Below are 20,073 nucleotides of genomic sequence, written 5' to 3' on the forward strand. Positions count from 1 at the left end.
GCTATAGGCCATAAATCATAAGAGTTTCAGAAGTAATTTTCATTTTGCTATGGCTTTATCTGCTGGCTAAGTTCTGCTGAGACTCGAAGTGCTGCCATCCTTACTTTAGTAGTGGAGGCGGCCCTGTGAGGCCGCGGGCTGTGGGTGCAAAGGTGCTTCCACATCGGAACCTCCTTAACGCATGGGGCTAGCTTCTCAAAATAAAAGCTAAGTACAGGTGTATGCACTCGCCCTCTCTGCACTCGCCCTGATTTTATGGACTTTAATGTAATTGTACAAAATGTTATTAAGCAAACTGCAATATTATAGTTATTTAAATTGTTTTGTGTCTTTTAAAACTGAGCTTGCCAAATGCTTTAATGAGTTCTTTGCAGTGGAGGGAGAGAGTGAGAAAGAGAATGCTTCTGACGGGGTTGTACTGAAGTATTTTAGGAGTGTAGGTAGTTTCAGAAATAGAACAGGCTTCAAATGAGAAAAGTCGAGGCGTGTTATGAATGGCACTGGATAGTGCTGATTATTTTACCTTTGACAAAGTGGAAAATTTAAAGCTTGGTGTATCCCATTTTATTAATATAATAAAATTTTATAGTGTTGTTCTGGGTGTTGATATATGCTCTTTAGTGTTTATTAGCCCTTGGTTATAGTAAAACATTTTGGTCCTGTGCCTGGCTGTAGTGTACAGAATGCAAATATCAAAACTAAGAAAGAACAAACATACATTTTTCTTTTTCTCAAGTCTTTTTCTATATGATTTCTAAATATTTTGGTGACTTATACTATCTGATATTATTGAACACAGAGAACATCTTTTTTATCATTTAACATAGGTTTATAGCTTCCCCAGACTTGTTCTAATAATGAAGCTATGAGGGATATGACAAGAATGGTGATATTAAATTTCTCTAGACTAACAGTAAATTTTTCCATTCTGATGTCAGGAATGTTGAGCATCTGGAATCTGCAAGACGAGTGAATCGTTCGCTGCGGGAACACTTTCATCAAATCCTGAGCCATTTATTCTCTTAGGAACTACTGTCTTGTACAGAATATTATATTTTTACAGAAGCAGTTTTCTGGAACTGGAAAAATTCCTTCACTTCTTTGTGCTTCTGTATTTTTGCATGCTTTCACATTTTAGAGACATTGCTCTTTTCAGAATTAATGTCATATTTTAGCATTAAATTAATTTCTTTTGGTTTAATAACAATAATTTATATTTGCCTGAATACAGTGAAAAAACAATAGAAAATAGATTGCCCTAAACAAAGATTTCTTTACAGTGTATATAGGTGGATCTATGATCTACACTTTGTCATCTTTTTCCTTGAATTTTCAGAATGTCTCCAGTAGTGTGTTGATACTCTTTACCTTGATTATGGCATAGATGTATTTCTACAGAAGAGCTATGGACGTGGGGGGGAGGAATGTGTGCAATTCTCTATTAGTTTTGGTTAAAATATTTCTCACATCAGGAGTTGAGATTTTAATTAGCCCTGATTCATGCTGGGTATTTAAAATAAGTATAAGTTGGTATATTTCCTGTTATGTTTGGTTTTTTTAATTCTAGCCTTGCTTTTTTTTCCCCCTCTATTTAGTAAATTTTTGCTCTGAAATAGACTTTCCTGGGTCCTGATTTTTTTCTTTTGTTCGGATATAGTATTGCTGGTGCTGGGTTTGACTGTGTGGCAGTAGGTATCATTGCCTAAGATATGGGCCAGATTCTTTGAGTAGAATGCTTCATATTGGGTCTTACTAGTGTCTTAATGTTCTGTGAATGCCTAATATATGTTTATAATTCAATAGTTTATTTTCTTACAATGAGATGTCCTTTTTGCCCTCAGTTTAGTAGTATTTAGTCAGTCTTGTACATATCTGCCTCACCTGATGCTCTGTCGTCAGCTCAGACTAAACATGGAACCAGTGAAGCTGCATATCGTCCTTCCACGCACAGTGCTGTTATTCAATGTATGAGGACATGTTTTTCCAAATTTGTAAATAGTGTTAGTGTCATATTGATCTTTTAATCTGAAGATTCATTCCTCTACTAAGTATTCTACCCCAAAACCCCCCACTTCCCAGCGTCTCTTCCGTTTTATTACAGTCTCTCAGGTGACTATAGCCATTTCTCCATCAGACTGCTGGAGTCTCTTCCCTACCGATTTGAAGTCAGTCATTGTTGCTACTTTGGCTTGTTGCTTACTCATCCCTTTGATTCGGCCCTCCAGGAGCTTCAGATTGCATTGTGCATTGTTATTTTCATTTAGGCTTCAGCCTACCTGAGCAGATATGAGTCATCTTTAGTCCAGTATGAGTTAGTAAAATCATAGCTCACATGCTTTGCTTAGCTCTCTCTAGGCTTCTGAGCCACAGCGTTTGTGTAGGTTAGAGGCTTTTACTTTTTGCTTTGCCCTTGGGTTGCTTTTGATGTAGTACAGATGGTGTGTCTACACATGGTGTCTATTCCTGATGGAAAGACAGTTTTCTGTTGTTTGACAGATGTGACAGCTCTGATCGTTTTCCTCTTTTTACAAAGCATTATGACCTTATTCTCATCTGTCTAGGAAATAAATATGTTTCCTGACTTCTTTTTTTATCCATTGCTTCCTGTTCCCCTCCCCCATCCCATCTTAATGATTCAGAAGATAATTTTTATAATAAAGATGAATTTTGTGACGTGGTCTGTACCAAATGGTAACATTTTGTGACTTTTTGGTATTAGCCCTTGACTGATGCAATTTTTCTGACTTCTGAGGATGTTGTGTCCGTGTGTAAAGGATAGCCTTGTTAAGTTTTAAATCCCAGGATCTTTTGTATTCCGATAGAACTGTATAACTTTGAAATGGAAGATAAAAGTCTATCAAAAATGTTTAAGCACTAAACTGTAAACAGGAATCTGTAAACGAATTCTCAGCATTTTTCTTTTGAATATGTGAATTATATCAAGAACTCTTAGAAAAATTGCTTGGAGATCTAAAAGGTTAAAAGGTTCAAAAGCAAGATCTGTTTTTTAGAAAAAATAGTACCTCTTGAGATGAATTCTGTTGCTGGCTGGTTTGCCACCATCTCTGAATGTAGTCAGGCTCCCCGAGATTTAGTTCTGCCAAAAGAGTGAAGGTAACAGTACTTATAATGACAAAATTGATCCTCTATCTAATGAACCATTTTCCGCTGTCACTTCATGAGTTAGGGGCCCCAAGATCCAGAATGACCGAGTAGTCTGAATGAGAGTTTGTCGTCAGATCTGTTCTGAGTCATTTTGTTTCAGTAAGGCAACTCCAGCATGGTATAGCTGATCATCTCCAATGTGTTGGTAGTCTGGTGGGAAGTGAGAAGCGTGTATAGTTATCTCAGTAGAGGGGTTAATATTACTTTTCTCTGTCACTTGAAGCATTTTGTAAGATGCGTCCGCAATCATGTCAGCACGTTTAGTGTTCATGACAAATGATTGGTTCCCTGGAGCCTCAGTTCGGATTTTGAAGTAGGACCATGCTTTGGCATCCAGTTGACTTAAGCCAATGTTGTCAGAAGTTTGTTGATGAATACATAATGTTGATATCACCAAAATCCTAGTTATTGATGCTTCTTGCAAGTATTTGTTGCATTATGTTTATCTTGAAAGTCGTTAAGCCATTTGAGAATAGGGACCATTTTGTTATCTTTCTTTTCTTCCCTGCTATTCCTTACTACGCAAATGTCCAGATTGACCCGGGTCATGGGTATGTGGTCACTCTCTTCATTTCTCATCTCTCTAGTTCTTTACCCAATACACGGGGTCCATTATTGTCTTTGTTGCCTGTTGTGGAAAGGCTTTTTTCCCCCTGAATGTATTGCAGTAGCATAAACTTACATTTTGTCATCTGTTTCCTTGATACTTGGGCATGCTCATATATTTTACTATTTAATTTGGGATTTATTTTTATTTAAAAAGTGCTTATGTAGGTTGTACAGCTAGGTGAAGTGTCATTCTAAGCTTTACAAATGAGTCATTTAATCCTCATTACAATCCTGTAAGATTACTACTGTACCCGTTTTACAGATTAAAAACTGCACAGAGATGTTGACTAATTCACATTTGCAGAATTGGGATTTGTATTTATATCATTTGGCTTTAGAGTCTAAGCAGCCTACCCCAGGGCCTTTGTAAGTGCAGTTCTTCTTTACTCCCCACATCGTCATCCCCAGTTAACGTCTCTGCTTCCCTCACATCTCAGCACAATCGTCACTTTCCGGGGGAAGCTTTCTCTGAAGTTGTTCACACCCATCTTACACTGTCATGGTACCACGGCTGCTTCTCACAGTTAAAAGTTCACATTTCTTGTTACAGTTTTTAATACCTGTCTCCTGCACTACACTGGGGCATGACTTTACTCTTTTTCCTCCTCATCACCATTGCATGCCAGTCCTTCACAGTGCCTGGCACATGATAAACGCTCAGTATTTGTGGAGTGAGGTCGGAAAAGGATCGGGAGGAATTTTGAAATGAAGAACAATTAATTTAGGAGTTTGCCAGCTTCCTACACACACCACTTGAAATGTCATCATGTGTTATGTTAAACCTGTTCATGAAACTTTGAGGTAAGAGTGTTACCCTGCTTGTTTTGTCTTTCAGACACTCTCAGGGGTCTTGTGGAGGGGCTATGATAGGAGTAGCAATCACCAGGAAGTTAATTACCTAGCAGACTGGTGTCGGATGGCGTGGATACACTTATACTGTCGGAGTAGAGCAAGTAGCAGTCCTCTGTGGCTAGACCAGAATTAGGGGGAGGTTATGAGCTATAGTACTGGAAAAAGTTTATATCCGATTATTACCTAGAAGTGAAATTTTTAAAATTATGAAAGTAATGTTTATTTTGTAAAAACTGAAACAATGTGGAAATATTTATAGCAGAAATCGAAGTAATTGTTTCCTGTCCCTACCAGTTTCTTTGTAGATTAAATAGCACTTGGATATAGATCCTGCAGATGGCCCTCCAGCCTGCTTAGAAGTGTAATGGATAAGAATGAATGAGCAAATTACTGTATCAAAGGGAAAGCAAGCTTTGAATTTTCATAGTGCCAGAAAAATACCAATTTATGATTTCCCTGCTTTATTCATTTTCCCAGATGACTCTTTTCAGCCTTTTCTCTCACATGCAGACACTTTCTTCCCTATCCTCACTCTCAGCAGATGACCATGTTTCCTGGTTTATGGAAAATATTGCAGTGATCATAAGGGAATTACTGCATTTCCCCTCATTCTCTGCCTTCCTTCTTGGAAGCATGGGTGAACCGTCCACACCTCTGTCTAATGCCATCCCTCCACTTGTGCACCAGACCCCATTCCTTCTCATCTGCTGAAGGACAGAGCTCCAGCAAATCCCTCCTTCTCTTACATCATCAGAATTTCTCTCTGTAGCTGATCAATGTCATTAGCACACAAATATGCTATTTTTCTTCATCTTAAAAAGACTTCTTTGTCCCGCTTCCCTTATAAACTTCAGTTCTCTTTTGCAAGCGATTGTAGAGGTTGTCTGTCTTTGTAAGAGTTGTCTATATTTGCCATTTCCAACATGTATCTTTATGTTTTTACTGTTCTTTGTCAGTCCTCTCCACTCGTCATGGTGCCACAATTGGTGACCTCCGAGTTGCTAAATCCAGTGGACAATTCTCAGTCCTTGTTCTCCCTGCCCTGTCCATGGCGTTTGATGCAATGCATCATTTGTCCTTCCTTACCCCACTTGGTTTCCAGGGCAATGCATTCCTAGTGCTCCTCCTCTCTGAGTGGTTGTCTGTCCCTCTTTTCCCCCACATCTGCTAACCATGGAGACCCCAGAGCTCAGTCCTTGGCTCCTCTTTTCTTCTGTGTCTACATGCATGCCTCTGGGGATCTCATCCAGGCTCATGGCTTTAAATACCATCATATGCCAATGACTCCTAAATGCGCATCTTCAGTCCAGGTTGCTCTGCTGAGTTCTTGACTCCTGTATCCAGCTGCCCACCACATCTCCACCTGGATATCAAATACATATCTTGAACTTAATATGTCTAAAACTGAACTGCCCTGCCACGCTGATGGCAGCTTCAAACAATCTTGAAGTCATGTGTGATTCTTTTCTTTTTTTCATACCCCTCATTCAATTTCTTGGAAATTCATAATTAGCTCTTCCTTCAAAATCTATCCAGAGTTTGAATACTTTACATAACTCCCACAGCTGCCACCTGGGTGCAGGCCACCATCATCTTTTGCCTGGATCACTGCACTGACCCTCTGACAGGGTTCTCTGCTTCTGCTTTGCTCCCCTGCTGTCTCTTCTCAATTCGGTAGCCAGAGTGATGCTTTTAAAGTGTACGTCAGGGGCCGGCCCTGTGGATGGATGGTTTAGTTTGCATGTTCTGCTTTGGCGGCCCAGGGTTTCGCTGGTTCGGATCCTGGATGCAGACGTGGCACTGCTCATCAGGCCATGCTGAGGCGGCATCCCACATAGCACAACCAGAAGGACCTACAAGTATAATGTACAACTATGTACTGGGGTCTTTGGAGAGAAGAAGAAGAAGAAGGAAGAAAGAAGACTGGTAACAGATGTTAGCTCACGTGCCAGTAGGGAAGAAAAAAAGTGTAAGTCAGATCGTATTACAGTAGTGCCCCCTTACCTGGAGGGAATGTGTTCCAAGACCCCTGGTAGATGCTTGAAACCACAAATGGTACCAAACCCTATATATACTATGTGTTTTCCTCTACTATGGTAAAGTTTAACTTATAAATTAGGCACAGTAGGAGATTAACAGTAAAAACAATAAAATAGAACAATCATAACAATATACTGTAATAAAAGTTACCATAGATCTTAACAACCTCGGCATATGATTTTTTTCTTATTAAGTTGAGAACTTTCACCTTTTTCACATAAAGGAAGCACTTGACAGCTTCTCCTCAGCATATCCGAATTGCCAGCATCACTACTCTTGTGCTTTGGGGCTGTGATTAAGTAAAATAAGGGTTACTTGAACACAAGCACTGTGATACTGAGACAGGTGGTCTGATAACCAAGAGGGCTACTAAATGACTAACCGGGAGGTAACATGTACGTTGTGGAGACGCTGGTGAAAGGGGTGATTCCTGGATGGGATGGAGTGGGACTGTGCGAGATTGCATTGTGCTACTCGGAACAGTGCACAATTAAAACTTATGAATTGTTTATATCTGGAATTTTCCACTTAATAGTTTTGGACTGAGGGTAACTAAGACCATGGATAAGGGGGGACTACTGTACTCCTTTACTTAAAACCCTGCAATGGCTCTTTCCCTCTACAATAAAGTTAAATTCTTTGCAGTGTTTCCTACAAGGCCCTACATGATCTGGTCCCCCATTTCCTCTCTTATATCATCTTTTACAACTCCCCCTCTTCCTCCCTCTGCTCCAGGCACATTGGGCTCCTTGCCCTTCCTCAGATGCTCCAGGCATACCCCTGTCTTAGAGGTCTGAGTTTTTTTGTATTGTCCAGTCCTTGTGCCTGGAATGCTTGTCCCTCAGATACCCACGTAGCTGACTCCTTCACCTTCTTCAAGGCTTTGCTCATTTGTCACTTTCTCATCATAGCCTACTCTGACCACTTTGTCATTGCCGTAGGCCAGTGGCCCAGCACTGGGTCTACCTTATACTGCTCTGCTTTGTCTTTTTTTTAAATCAGTACTGTCACCTTCTGACATACTCTATAATTTACTTACAAGGTTTATGATTTGCCTTCCCTATAGAATGTTAGCTCTGTGAGGGGAGGGATCTTTATCTTTTTGGTTCATTGATACAGCCCACACACGTAGGGATATACCTGAACAGTGTCTGGCACATAGGACTTACGGTGTTCAATAAATGCTGGTTGAATGAATGAATGAATGTTCTTCCCACCAAATGACTATTGGGCTTGTTTTCCCATGCCCTTGCCAAATTTGCAAACTTAGTTCTTTCCTAAATTGATAGGCAAAAAATGGTATGCTTTGTTTAACTTTCTAAAATTATTTAGAATTATTTGTTAGATTGAACATTGCTTTGTGCATTGATATTTTGGGGCCATCTATTTCTTCTTCCATTATTTTCCTATTCATATGCCATTGCCCACTCTGCTCTTGTTTGTTCATCTTTTCTTTGATAAGTTTTAGCAGTTTTTCTGCAAACTTTCTTGATTTTTTTGATGCATGGAAATTTTGTTATAAAGTGTATCAGTCATTGCCTTTTATGGTTTCTAAGTTATTTGTCATGCTAGGAAAAGCCTTTAACTCCATGGTAGAAATATTCTATGAAATCTTCCTCCAGTATATATTTGGAATATTGGATACATCTGTAATTTGAGTGTCAGGTTAGGCATTTAACTTTTCTCTTAAAGGTAGCCCCGGAAGGTTATTGAGTAGAAGGTTTAAGTTATGGGATTATTATGGTCGGCATAAGCCAGAATTGAGTTTAAGTCCTGAATATGCCACTTACTAGGCTAAATGTATTTCGTCTTGTAAAATGGAGCCAGTAATAGCACCTACTTATGGAAGGCATTAAATGAGATAACCTGTGAAGCACTTACCATAGCTCTGTAAGTATTAGGTATATTAATACTACTAGGAATTGCTACTGGTAATTATTACTAAGTATTATTTTAGGGAGCTTATCAGTTGGTGGTAGAGAGGAAAGAATAAGGGGGGGAGAGGATAGAAATAGACATCATTTTTAATAGCTAGTTTTATTAGGCAAGGTGAGAATTGTTGAGGGTCTGACTATGATGATGGGAAACCTCTACTCACAGTTAAAATTACTGTCATAGGGGCCAGCCTGGTGGCATAGTGGTTGAGTTGGCACGCTTTGCTTCAGTGGCCTGGGGTTCGCGGGTTCAGATCCTCAGTGCGGACCTACACACCGCTCATCCAGACATACTGTGGCGGTGTCCCACATATAAAATAGAGGAAGATTGACACAGATGTTAGCTCAGGGACAGTCTTCCTCACCCGTAAAAAAAAAAAAATTACTGTCATATATTCCAGTGACTTGAGTAATATTATAAAGTAGTGAAATCTTAATCCAAGATGATGACATTTAATTATCTTCTGATTAAGTTGTAACTTTGGGTGAATTGGTTATTCAACATGGTTACATTTCCTTATGGGTTAGCTCAGTGTTGTTTACCTTCCCCAATCTTTGATCAAATCACCTGCTGGTTACGTACATAGAGGTTACATAAAGATTATAAGATTATGATGGAAAGTATGACTTTTAGCTTTACAATGCTACTCTTATCTAAATACTGAAAAAAAACCAATTGGAAAACAACTTGAAGTTGCTGAAGCATTAAAGTATTTAAATCTGTATGTGAAATACTCCTAGTGATGCTTGGTCACTGGTGTAGCCCAAGGCTCAGAAAGCCTCAGGTTATACTCTGACAATTGGTTGTTGGGGGGTAAAAAGCATTCAGTTTTTTTATCTTTAGGGAAAATGACAGAGGTGTTTATCCTTCAGTGTAGCAAGGCCACAGAGAAGCCAGCTGTAGCCCATTTAACTCCAAAGAAATAAATAAGGCAATGAAGTTAAATTAAGATCATGGTTTACGTACAGGATGGCTTAATGATCTGGCTTGTGGAGTGAGCAAGATACACTGTACGGAAATCATTCTCGTTAGTGTATTATTTTTCATGATTTCAGACAGCCAGCATTTGCCATCTAACATTTCTCTGGAAAGGAGAGAATAGATTACAATATTTAGTTCCTAAACAGCAGACTTCGGTAACCAATTTAAAAATCTTAAAACATCTTAGCATCTCTCTGCAATTAGTTCCTATTACTATAAACGCCTTCCTTACCCCCTAAAAATTTTCCCCACCACGTACTTTGTATTGTTTTTCCACTTTTAGGGATTACTACTATTTTTTTAACGTTAGAAAACAACAATCTCTCTGTGTCCTCTTTTCATAAATACCATACATTTGTGAGGAGGTTGAAGTTAAGAGAGTGCTCTTTTGATAGGAAAGAGTGTTCTTCATTTGTCGTCTGTTCAGCTTAGAATTTTGGCTTAATTAATGTCCTCTAACTGAAATGTTGGGTCCAGGTTAAATACTGTTAAAATAGGCCAACATTGTGAACATGAGCATTCTATTTAGTAGTATTTTCCTTTCAAGTCTGCATTAGTAAATTCTCTACCTTCGCTACTTACTAGTTAAATATTTTTCATTGTGTCCCCACTGCCAAAGTATAGAAAGCCCCACCAAAACAAGCAGAAAGACAACCTCCCTCCCCCTAAAAAGGGGAGAAACATCTACTCTGCCTCCTCACACACGCTTAAATCTGTACATAGACGATTAAGCCAGGTGTCATTGTATTGCCTCTCAGCTCCAAAACCATACTTCATTGCCTGCTGTGTGAAGATGAAGCTGGGCCCTTCAAGTACTCCTTTGTTGCAGCTGGGACAATGTTAAGCTTTGTGGGGAGAGGGCACTAGAGGAACACAGCAGGAGGAAGAGGCGTCTCTTCCTGGTTCGGGAGTTTTTCGTTTGCTTCTTCCTGCTCTTCCCATGGGATTGCTAGCAGCACATGTGGGAAGCATCCAGTGGTGCTTACCCGCTTCGAGTTAGAGTGGCACTCCAATGGACAGCTTCCCTTTGAGTTTCAGCGACACCCCTCCGCGTAGATTGTCAGTGAGCTTCTTGGGCACTCCAGAAGTCAGCTTCCTAGCCTGGGCCTCCAGGCACACCCTGGAGAAGAAACGTTTCCTACTTGATACCCTAGCCATGGTTTTCTGCCCACCTGCACCCTGGAGGGGTGTTTCCTGCTTGCCCAGTGACGGTGGGCAAGCTCTGGCCCAGGGAAACCCAGCCATCTAGTGGGTTGTAATCATGCCTTCTCCAACGAGCTCGAGCTCTGAATCCTAGTCTTGGGGACAGAGCCCCTCTTCCAGGCTTGTTTCCTTCTGGGTTCTCTCTTTCAGCCCTAGGTATCTTGAGATTTTTCTTTACCACTTTATAGATAATCTTGTAGTTAGTCGTTATTTATATTAAACTTTCCTTGTTCACATTACAGCGTAGCTCTCATCTCCAGATTGGACTATGACTGATACAAACATACAAAGCAGAAATTTGGGTTTTGTTACCACACAAAGGGCACGGTCTGCTCACTGCAAGACAAAAGCCAATTGTCAAGAGGCAAGATGGCGGCAGAGAAAGAGTATTTTATTAAGTGATAAGCTAGCACATCTGAAGATGGGGGAACTAGTGTCCTAAAGAACCATCTTAGGTGGGGCACAGAATCTTTAAGAAGTTATATAAGCCAGTGGGTTATAGGGGAGGAGGTTAGGTATGTTGACCCTTTGGTATTACACACTGGGAGTGGCCACACTGGATAGACTCTCTGTCCAGGGGTCATCACATTCCTAAGGAACTCAAAAGAGTGAAGTTATCATCTTGTCGCAGCTGGGAGGTACATGCACAAGCAGGGGTCAAAAAACTACAGAGCAGTTAGACCTCCTGGAGGGTGCCTGTCCACCTGGGTTAGTCAGTCAGAGGTCATTCAGAGTTACAATATGGTTTCTTTTCTACATTATGGTTTCCCTTATGTCAGCCTTGTGTTGAGCTGGTATCGGTTTGAGTACTCACTAGTGTTTTCTTCAGTACTACAGAAGTTTAGTGCATTTAAAAAATCTGTAGATTTACATGATTATTGCTGACTTTTCACCTTGGGTGTTCTCTAACCTAGAATGGCCCCTTCCAGGCCCTATTTTCCTTCCTTTAGATCCTAGCTCATATCCTGCCAGCTCCACTGTAGCCTTCGCTGACCTTTGTTGATTGCTCTCTTCTTTAAATTACTGTAATTCTTGTTCATATTAATCAGGTGACCCTTGACATTTTAGTTTTGCTGTTTCTTTTCTCTCGGTATGTAAAATACACTAATTTAAAAATGTTGCTTTTTCTCCACTGGAACATATTTATGAAATAATTTTATTGAAACGCCTCACGTGTATCTTTCACAGTGTCTTGTATCATATGCACCCAAGTATAAGGTGAGGGGTTTTTTTCTACGTTAAAATGATCTCTCAGAGAAGAGAGGTATTCCTTATATTGAAGTCCTTACAAAATCTCTTATAGAGAACTTTCACAGTTATTCACTTATGCAAAAATGTATTGAATGGAGAAGCCATGTTAATTCTCATATAACCTGAATTCATATTTTTGGGGATTGTTGAGAGATCACTTGACCGAATTGTTTTTAAAAAGGGGGACAAGTTTAAACCAGATTTAGTTATCATTCCTTGGAGAGAGGTTAAAAATCTTACATTTGCAAATGTTAAGGAGACTTAAAGAGTAGGGAAGTGGTTTTGTTGTGGAGATTAAAAACGTCCTGTAAAACAAGTGAAAAGCCAGTCAGCCTTACTCAGATCCTCAGTGAGGGCATCTCCCACATATTCAGATAAGTGCTGTGTCTCAGATAACTTATGTAGAAGTGAAAATGACCTGTTCTATGTCTACAAGGGGCACTAGTGATGAGGAAGAATTTCATTGTGAAGAATTTGAATAAAATGGTTGCATGAAATGTGCAAGTGGGGCAAAAACCAAATATCTAAATTAATATCTTTTACTTAATAGGTAATTCAAAGTGTGTGTTCCTAACTAAATTATAACTTAAATATTATAAGCAGTCCATGAGCATCCTCTTAACATCCCTGAAAATTAATTAGATGTTTGAATAGTTCATCACCAGCCTAAACATTTATTTATTTCACTTGGAGGAATACGTGTTGGATCTTTACTTGGGCAAATAGGAGATCATTGTGTTATGTTTGGGCATATATGATGTGTGTTCTGTGTCATCTCAGATGTCAGATCTCTAAGAAAGAGGTAGTGGTACATTCTGTACTTAGTTGTATCCCAATGATTAACGTAGTGCTCTGAATAGAAGAACTCATAAATGTTGATTCTTAGGATGGTAGCCTTCAAAGACCTAACTCGGGTGGTATTCTTTGCTGATGGCTTTCCTGTCTTCTTCCTCCTTTGGAGGAATTGGCCACTTCCCTTGCTTTTGCGACAGCAACCTCACCCTGTCCTGCACTTACTCATGGACTTGTCTGTGCTTGTCCCCTACACTGTTAAACTCCTGAGGACGGGGATCATGTACGTTGTGTCTTAGACCTTTGGAGCCATGAATAGTGCTTGGCTCCCAGGTCCCATAAATGTTTGTTGGAATGAAGCATTCATGAGCTTGAATGACTGCAGAGGAGTACAGAGTAACTTTCATCATCTCAGTTCTTGCGCAGGGACCAACTAGATTTAGGTAAAACTTTTTAAGGTATTCTTGCTATCTAAACTCTCATTCCATGCCTTCTGAATCTCAAGAACCAAAAACGCTGGGATTTCATAGTATTCTTCATTACTGGAACTTTAGGAATTGAATATAGCACTATTTTAAAGCACGTGTTAGAATACAGACCCAGTTTTAGGCATGGACTGAGATGGTTTCTAAGGCCTATATATAACTTATTTGAGTGACGTGATTGTCTCTGTTGCCTGCATTGAGGCTACATACAACTCTGGCCTAGTAGCTCTTTTAACGATCTCTTTACTTCCTGATTGGCACTGTCCTGTCTCTTCTGGTTTAAGTCTTGGTTACCAGATGTGGGAGCTGAAGAGAAGTGACTGCTGTTGTCACTAGAGTGCCAAACTAGGGTGGCATGTAAATTAGGATTACATAAAGCTCGTGAAAAACAGAAAACTCAGGTTTATGAGCTTCAGCTAACAGAGAAATTATTATTGTTTTTAATTTAAACATAATACGGCTTATCCCCACAGAAAGTTAAGCAGTACTTGGGTAAAGTTAACACTTTCCATATGTAAAAGCCCAGGCTGGTTTTATTTCTGAGTATGGTATTGTGTCCAGTTGGAATGTATAGCTAGCTGTTGTTTTGACTTTGAACCATTGCGTTGAAGTGGCATTTTCATTCTAGAGGAGACGTACTAAGGAAAGAAGAACATTGGTTTTTATCAAATGCCTACTCTGCCAGCCACAGGGCTAAGTGCAGCCGTATGCATTGTTCCATTGAATTCTTACAGCAACCATATTTACCACAATTTCTTCTTTTGTTTTAGCTTTATTTTGAGATAATTATAGATTCACGTGTTGTAAGAAATAATACAGAGAGATCCTGTGTAGCCTTCACGCAGTTTCCTCCCGTAGTAACTTCTTGCATAACTATAGTAGACTGTCACCACTGGGAATTGTTACTGATGCAATCTGTTGATCTTTTCCAGATTTCACCAGTTTTACATGCCCTCGTTTGCTCATTTGTGTGTGTGTATATATGTTTGTATATTTAGTTCTGTACAATTTTGCCACATGTGTAGGTTACTATATATCTTTTTCCACACAGTGAGGGAAACGAGGCTCAGGTAAATTATGTGAAATGCTTAAAGTATAGACCTGGGGTTTGACTCTAGGTTTGTTTGGTCCAAACATTTGCTTTTTCAGTACTAATAGAGATGAGTAACAATAGTCATCGATAATACAATGGCCGAAACTCAGAGTTACGTATGAAACATACTGAGTACTTACCATGTGCCAGAACTGTTCTAGTGTATTAACTCATTTAATCTCCCAACAACTATGCCACATAAATTACATCACTGTTGAATTAGTATCATTAAACAAACTCTAATTGTATTACCAAGGAATAGGTAATTATTTTTACTACTCCTGAAATCAATAATAAAATAATGAAAGTCTGCCTTCTTTTTATGTAATTTCATACTTCGAACCTTTGACCTTAACCACTGATCTTGGCAGTTGTGATTACTTTAAATATGTGTACATATATATTATATGTATATATGTATAATGTGAGACCTGTTTATTATACATTGAGTTAGGTTGATCCCTTAAAAATACTTTTACTAAATTGTAAATAAGCGCTAGTTTAGGCAGGATGCCAGGCTTTTAAGGGAATAAATATAAACCACCAAGGATACTTAAGAACGTAATTGGGAGAAGTCATTTTTTTTCTAGAGTATTTTAGATCTTTTTGGCCAAATACAGCCCCAGGAATGTTTGAATTTAACCGAATCTCTCAAGTTACATATCTAACTTTCAAAATGGAACCTAATACATTTGGTTGTAAATTATCCCTGATTATCAGAATATTATAGTGCTTTAGAAAGATAATAGATATACTAATCAGCAGCTCATAATTTACTCTATGATTCTTTGCTAGTTAAATATCTTGTAAAGCTGTCCCTATGATGAACAGCAGCACTTATTCAGAGCAGAAGTAACAACAGTCCCGTGTGTTGTGGATCCCAGGAGGTCTTGGTGTTTTTGTAGACAGCAGACAGAAATAAAAGGAATTTTGTCCTTTTTACCTCATGTAATCCCACTGGAAAATGAAACATGTGCTATGAGTTGATATTGACTCCTGCCAGGTCACCTCCCTGAAGAGTCTCGGGCAAGCACTGTTGCAACATTTCTTGGACAGGAGTCTGACGGCCCCTGAACGAGATGGATGGTGTATGTGGTAGCTACTGTGGAACACTGCGCTACTGTCTGCCCCTCGGAAGCTTCTGGGGAGGAGAAGCACGAGTCACCTGCATCTGCTGCCTTAACTCTTTTCCAGGGCGTCACTTACCCCCCCGATTAGAGTCCAAGTTAAATTAAGTTTCTATGTAGTTTATTGTTGTCATCATTTTCAAAATGAGTGACCGTGATAAGGCAGTGCCACGTACGCTTTATTCTGTCTTACTTTTTAGAACTTGATTTTGGACGTTAGATAATGCAAATGTTTTTGAAGCTATATATTATTAGTAACTATTTGGAAACCACGAAACTTTTTTAATGGACCACTCTATCAATTTTCTGCTCTTCTAAGGAAGTTTTTCCTATTCATGACTCATTTCACTCTGGCTAACTTTGAGGGAAATGTAATAACGATTAAGGAAAGGAATGTATGCGTTTTCTTCTTTTTTTGAAAGCTCGTACACATCTTCTCTCGGGTTATGTAACCTTGGATGACTGTAGAATGTTGACAACAGTGAACGGTAATAACTAGCCTGTTAATACGTACTTCTTTGGAATTTAAAAATCTAAAAGCTTCCTTTGCTTCTCTGGAGAAGTGTTGAGCTTGATGGACCAGAATACAAATCCAGTAAAAACGACGTGTTCCAGCTGTCATTTATACACACCTTAAGCGAAATTAATGAGATCACTCTAAGATTACGCTTTGTGTTTTATTTTCATTTTATAGGTCTGTATGAGCTGTTGGCTGCTCTGCCAGCCCAGCTGCAGCCACATGTGGATAGCCAGGAAGACCTGACCTTCCTCTGGGATATGTTTGGTGAAAAGAGCCTGCATTCACTGGTAAAGGTAAACCATGCTGATGTCAGATTCTCTTTGTGGAAAAACATATGGAAAAATATTTCGAGTGCCATCTAGTAAACCAGAGATCAAATTGTTGCCCTCTGAAAACAAAACAGCCTTGTTCCATTTCACTGACGGGCGTGGAAGTTAAGGATTCTACCAAAAATACATAGATGATTTCACTTGATGGAGGTGATCTGGCTCTGCATACTAATGCGGCAAACCTGTGCTTGCCCTTGTTTAGAAAAAGAATATGAAGTAGGAGCAGGGAGGTTTGGACTCCTTGTGGTCAACATTCATGAGCCGGAATTTAACCTAAATAAATAAATGTTCACAGCAAAAATTAGAAGGAATGTATTTTCTGAGGGTAAGGATGGCAGCAGTTCAGTAGCCACATTAATTTAAAATAATTTCCTTTAACAAAGTCAACTGAAATTCTAGCAAGCTATTTCTTTTCTTGGCACAACGCCATTGACATGGTATTTTGTGTATAAATACGCTGAAGCTAAATATGAATAGAAACAGCTTTTGGAGACCGTTTTAGTAAAGGATCATGCCACGAAAATGATCAGCCACCAGAAATCAGATCTTGCCACACGGCAACACTGAGAATGATCAGAACTCTTAAAATAGTAGAATGAGAACAAGAAACTTACTGGAAAATACACCACTCTTGCTTCTGGAAATATGAATTGCATTTTCACTCATTTAACTCGAGCTGAAAGAAATTCAGTCTTTCTTGCGTCCTTAGGAGATAGAAACCTGTGATGCTGCAGCAATGCCTGGACCGACACTCAATTCAGCTGAATTTGTTACGGTTGTCTGTCGTGATAAGAGGCTTTGAATCGATGTGTAGTGTTTGAAAATGAGCAACTTCTGAGGCGCACTTGCTTCACAGGACAGGAAAATTCTTACGACACATTTTTTTCTTGTCAAATTTGCGTGCCTCAAGCAGTGACAGTTCTCAAGAAGGACAAGTGTTGATATGTGGCATTTTCCTAGCAGTACATTTAAAGACTAGAGTGCTTTGTTTATGTATTTATTTGGTTTTCATATAATTGCCAAGGTGTGTTTGTGTTCTGAACAATTTTAGGTAGTTTAGTTACTCTCTCAGGATGTGTTAGCAATGGTCTTGGGATTATACTTGATGAAGTTTATGATGTAATGAGGCAACCGTGACAATATTCCTGTGTTAAATGTGTGGAACTTGAATAGCTAGGGGTTTGTTTAGGTTGATTTGATCTCTTGGTAGAAAGAATAAAATGTATTTAAAATGGCCTTATCACCCCTTAATCATTAAACAAACCTGTCACAAAACAATGGGTGCATCTGTGTTTCTATTTATTGATAATGTGGCTGCTATCTCAGTTTCCTTATCTATAAAATGGAAATTATAATATCTATTGACAAGATTGTGAGTTTCGAATAAAATAATGGGAAATCTTAGTTCTTTGATACTTACATTGGTTAGGGAAATATAAGTAGGCATTATTAGGTATTAAGAAAAAATGTGATTATCATAGCATGTGAAGGACCAAAAGCTAATGACAGAGCTGGTTATTATTTCTATTAAAAGAATAAAACTAAGGGCCAACCCCGTGACCGAGTGGTTGGGTTCTTGCACTCCGCTGCAGCGGCCCAGGGTTTCGCTGGTTCAAATCCTGGGCGCGGACATGGCACCACTTGTCAGGCCATGTTGGGGCAGCGTCCCACATGGCACAACTAGAGGCACCCACAACTAGAATATACAACTATGTACTGGGGGGGGTTTGGGGAGAAAAAGCAATAAAAAAAAATTGGCAATAGTTGTTAGCTCAGGTGCCAATCTTAAAAAAAAAAAAAAGAAAACTAATATGTAAAAAATTTCTCAGTTACACTAGCTGTTGAGTTTTAAGCATAGGTTGTTTTTTAAAGTCTATGTCAATAAGAAGCCGTTAGAAAGTATACTGGAGGGTTTGATATCTGGTTTTATAAAAATAGTGGAGCAAATAAATTGATGTTGCCAGTCTTTAAATAGCACAATAATGTTTATTCCAAATGTTTTTCAGTAACTCCTATAAAATCTATTTTTAAAATTAGTTTTGGGGGCCAACGTGGTGGCGTAGTGGTTAAGTTTGTGTGCTTCGCTTCAGCGGCCCGGGGTTCACGGGTTCAGATCTCAGGCATGAGATCATGACCGCTCAACAAGCCATGCTGTGGCAGCATCCCACATACAAAATAGAGGAAGATTGGCTTGGATGTTAGCTCAAGGACAGTCTTCTTCAAGCAAGAAGAGGAAGATTGGCAACAGATGTTAGCTCAGGGCCAATCTTCCTCACCAAAAAGAAAAAAAATTGTTTTATTATGTACCTCTAGTACATTCTTGGTTTCTTAATAGTTTCTCCACTCCCAGCTTTTATCACATGCAGACCTCAAGTGTGTCCTTTGACTGACCCATTCTATTAGTTTTCAACTGCGTAAAGCCTAAAATGCCTCCAGAAGGCATGCTCATGGGATTGTAGTTTAAACAGCTGGAACAATCCACTTAACTGTATTCCAAGGGCCTCTATTGAAGGGTGGAGGATAGAAGCATTCAGCTTTTGTACATAAATTGTGGTAAAGCAAAAGAAACTTGTTTGAGAAGTTTTGTTTCAGAGTGAATCAAAATGTGTTTTGATGTTATACTCTTTTGCCTGCAGTTGAAGCTGTTGGTCTGTGAGTTAGAAATGGGCGAAGGCAAAACTTGATTTTATTCTAGCACAAAATTTTCATTTTATTTTATGTAAAAGAGAAGGTGGTTGTTAAATCACCACACCGTTTAAATATATGTAACTGTCTGGTCTAACGTAAAATATACGTAAGAAGAGGCAGTTTTGGCATTACAGGAATAGGTACGGCCTGCCACCTTAGGATCCGGAGCTATTCTCTGGCAGGAATCCTGTAGGTTATGAGGTTATCATTGCAAAGAAAATATGGTGATCCTACAGGGTGTTAACTGCGGATATTTTTTAAGAGAAAATTTTCTAGACAGAGAAGTTGAACAATAAAAAGCGAGCGTGAGATTTTAGAAGTATTAGAAGAAAGATGATGCTGATAGCAGACCTGGGAAATATCGTAGACAAGGTGTGGTGAGATGAGGCTGTCAGCATTCACACTCTCCACCAGTCAGCACAGAGCCACACTTTTGACCCATCTTTTGCAAATATGCAGAACCATGAAGCATATAGTTGTGTCCTATCCTCATTTCTGAATTTCTTCTACCCTTGTGTTTTTTCTATTGAGATTTATTTACTTTCTTTAAATTTTATTTAGTTGTGTTGTATTTTTGTAATCAGATGTGAATTCGTTCTAGAACAAGATATGGCATAATGACTTGCTTAAATAGTATATTTATTTTCAATGAGGTTGGTAGTTCTGTTTCCTCAAGAAATTTTTGTTTCTTTTTCACAATTGTGTTGGATTTCCAGGATAAGAATATCAGATTTTTAGTGCCTTTTAAAGAGTTGCATATGTTTTCTCTACCTTTTTTTTTTTTTTTTTAAAGATTGGCACCTGAGCTAACAACTGTTGCCAATATTTGTGGTGTTTTTTTAACTCAACCATGGGGCCGGCCCCTCTACCTTTTTAAATAATTGCATATATGTATGGGGACAGGAGGAAAAAAGGTAGTAATCTAAATTTTATGTTTCTTGGAATTCTGAAGTATTTCAACAAAACATAGGGTGATTGTTTTTGAGACAATTTTCCTGATATG

The 20,073-nt window shown here is 39.0% G+C and overlaps 1 protein-coding gene across 1 annotated transcript in view; it reads left to right on the forward strand.

Moving 5' to 3' along the window:
- Nucleotides 1–20,073, forward strand: part of MPP7 (MAGUK p55 scaffold protein 7) — a 240,700-nt gene that overhangs the window by 94,910 nt on the left and 125,717 nt on the right. Inside the window, exon 3 of the mRNA XM_014859082.3 lies at nt 16,228–16,346. Coding sequence (XP_014714568.3) covers nt 16,228–16,346 — 119 coding nt within the window. The remainder of the gene's footprint in view (nt 1–16,227; nt 16,347–20,073) is intronic.

This window comes from Equus asinus, chromosome 29, assembly GCF_041296235.1.
Source record: "Equus asinus isolate D_3611 breed Donkey chromosome 29, EquAss-T2T_v2, whole genome shotgun sequence".
Classification (NCBI taxonomy): Eukaryota; Metazoa; Chordata; class Mammalia; order Perissodactyla; family Equidae; genus Equus; species Equus asinus.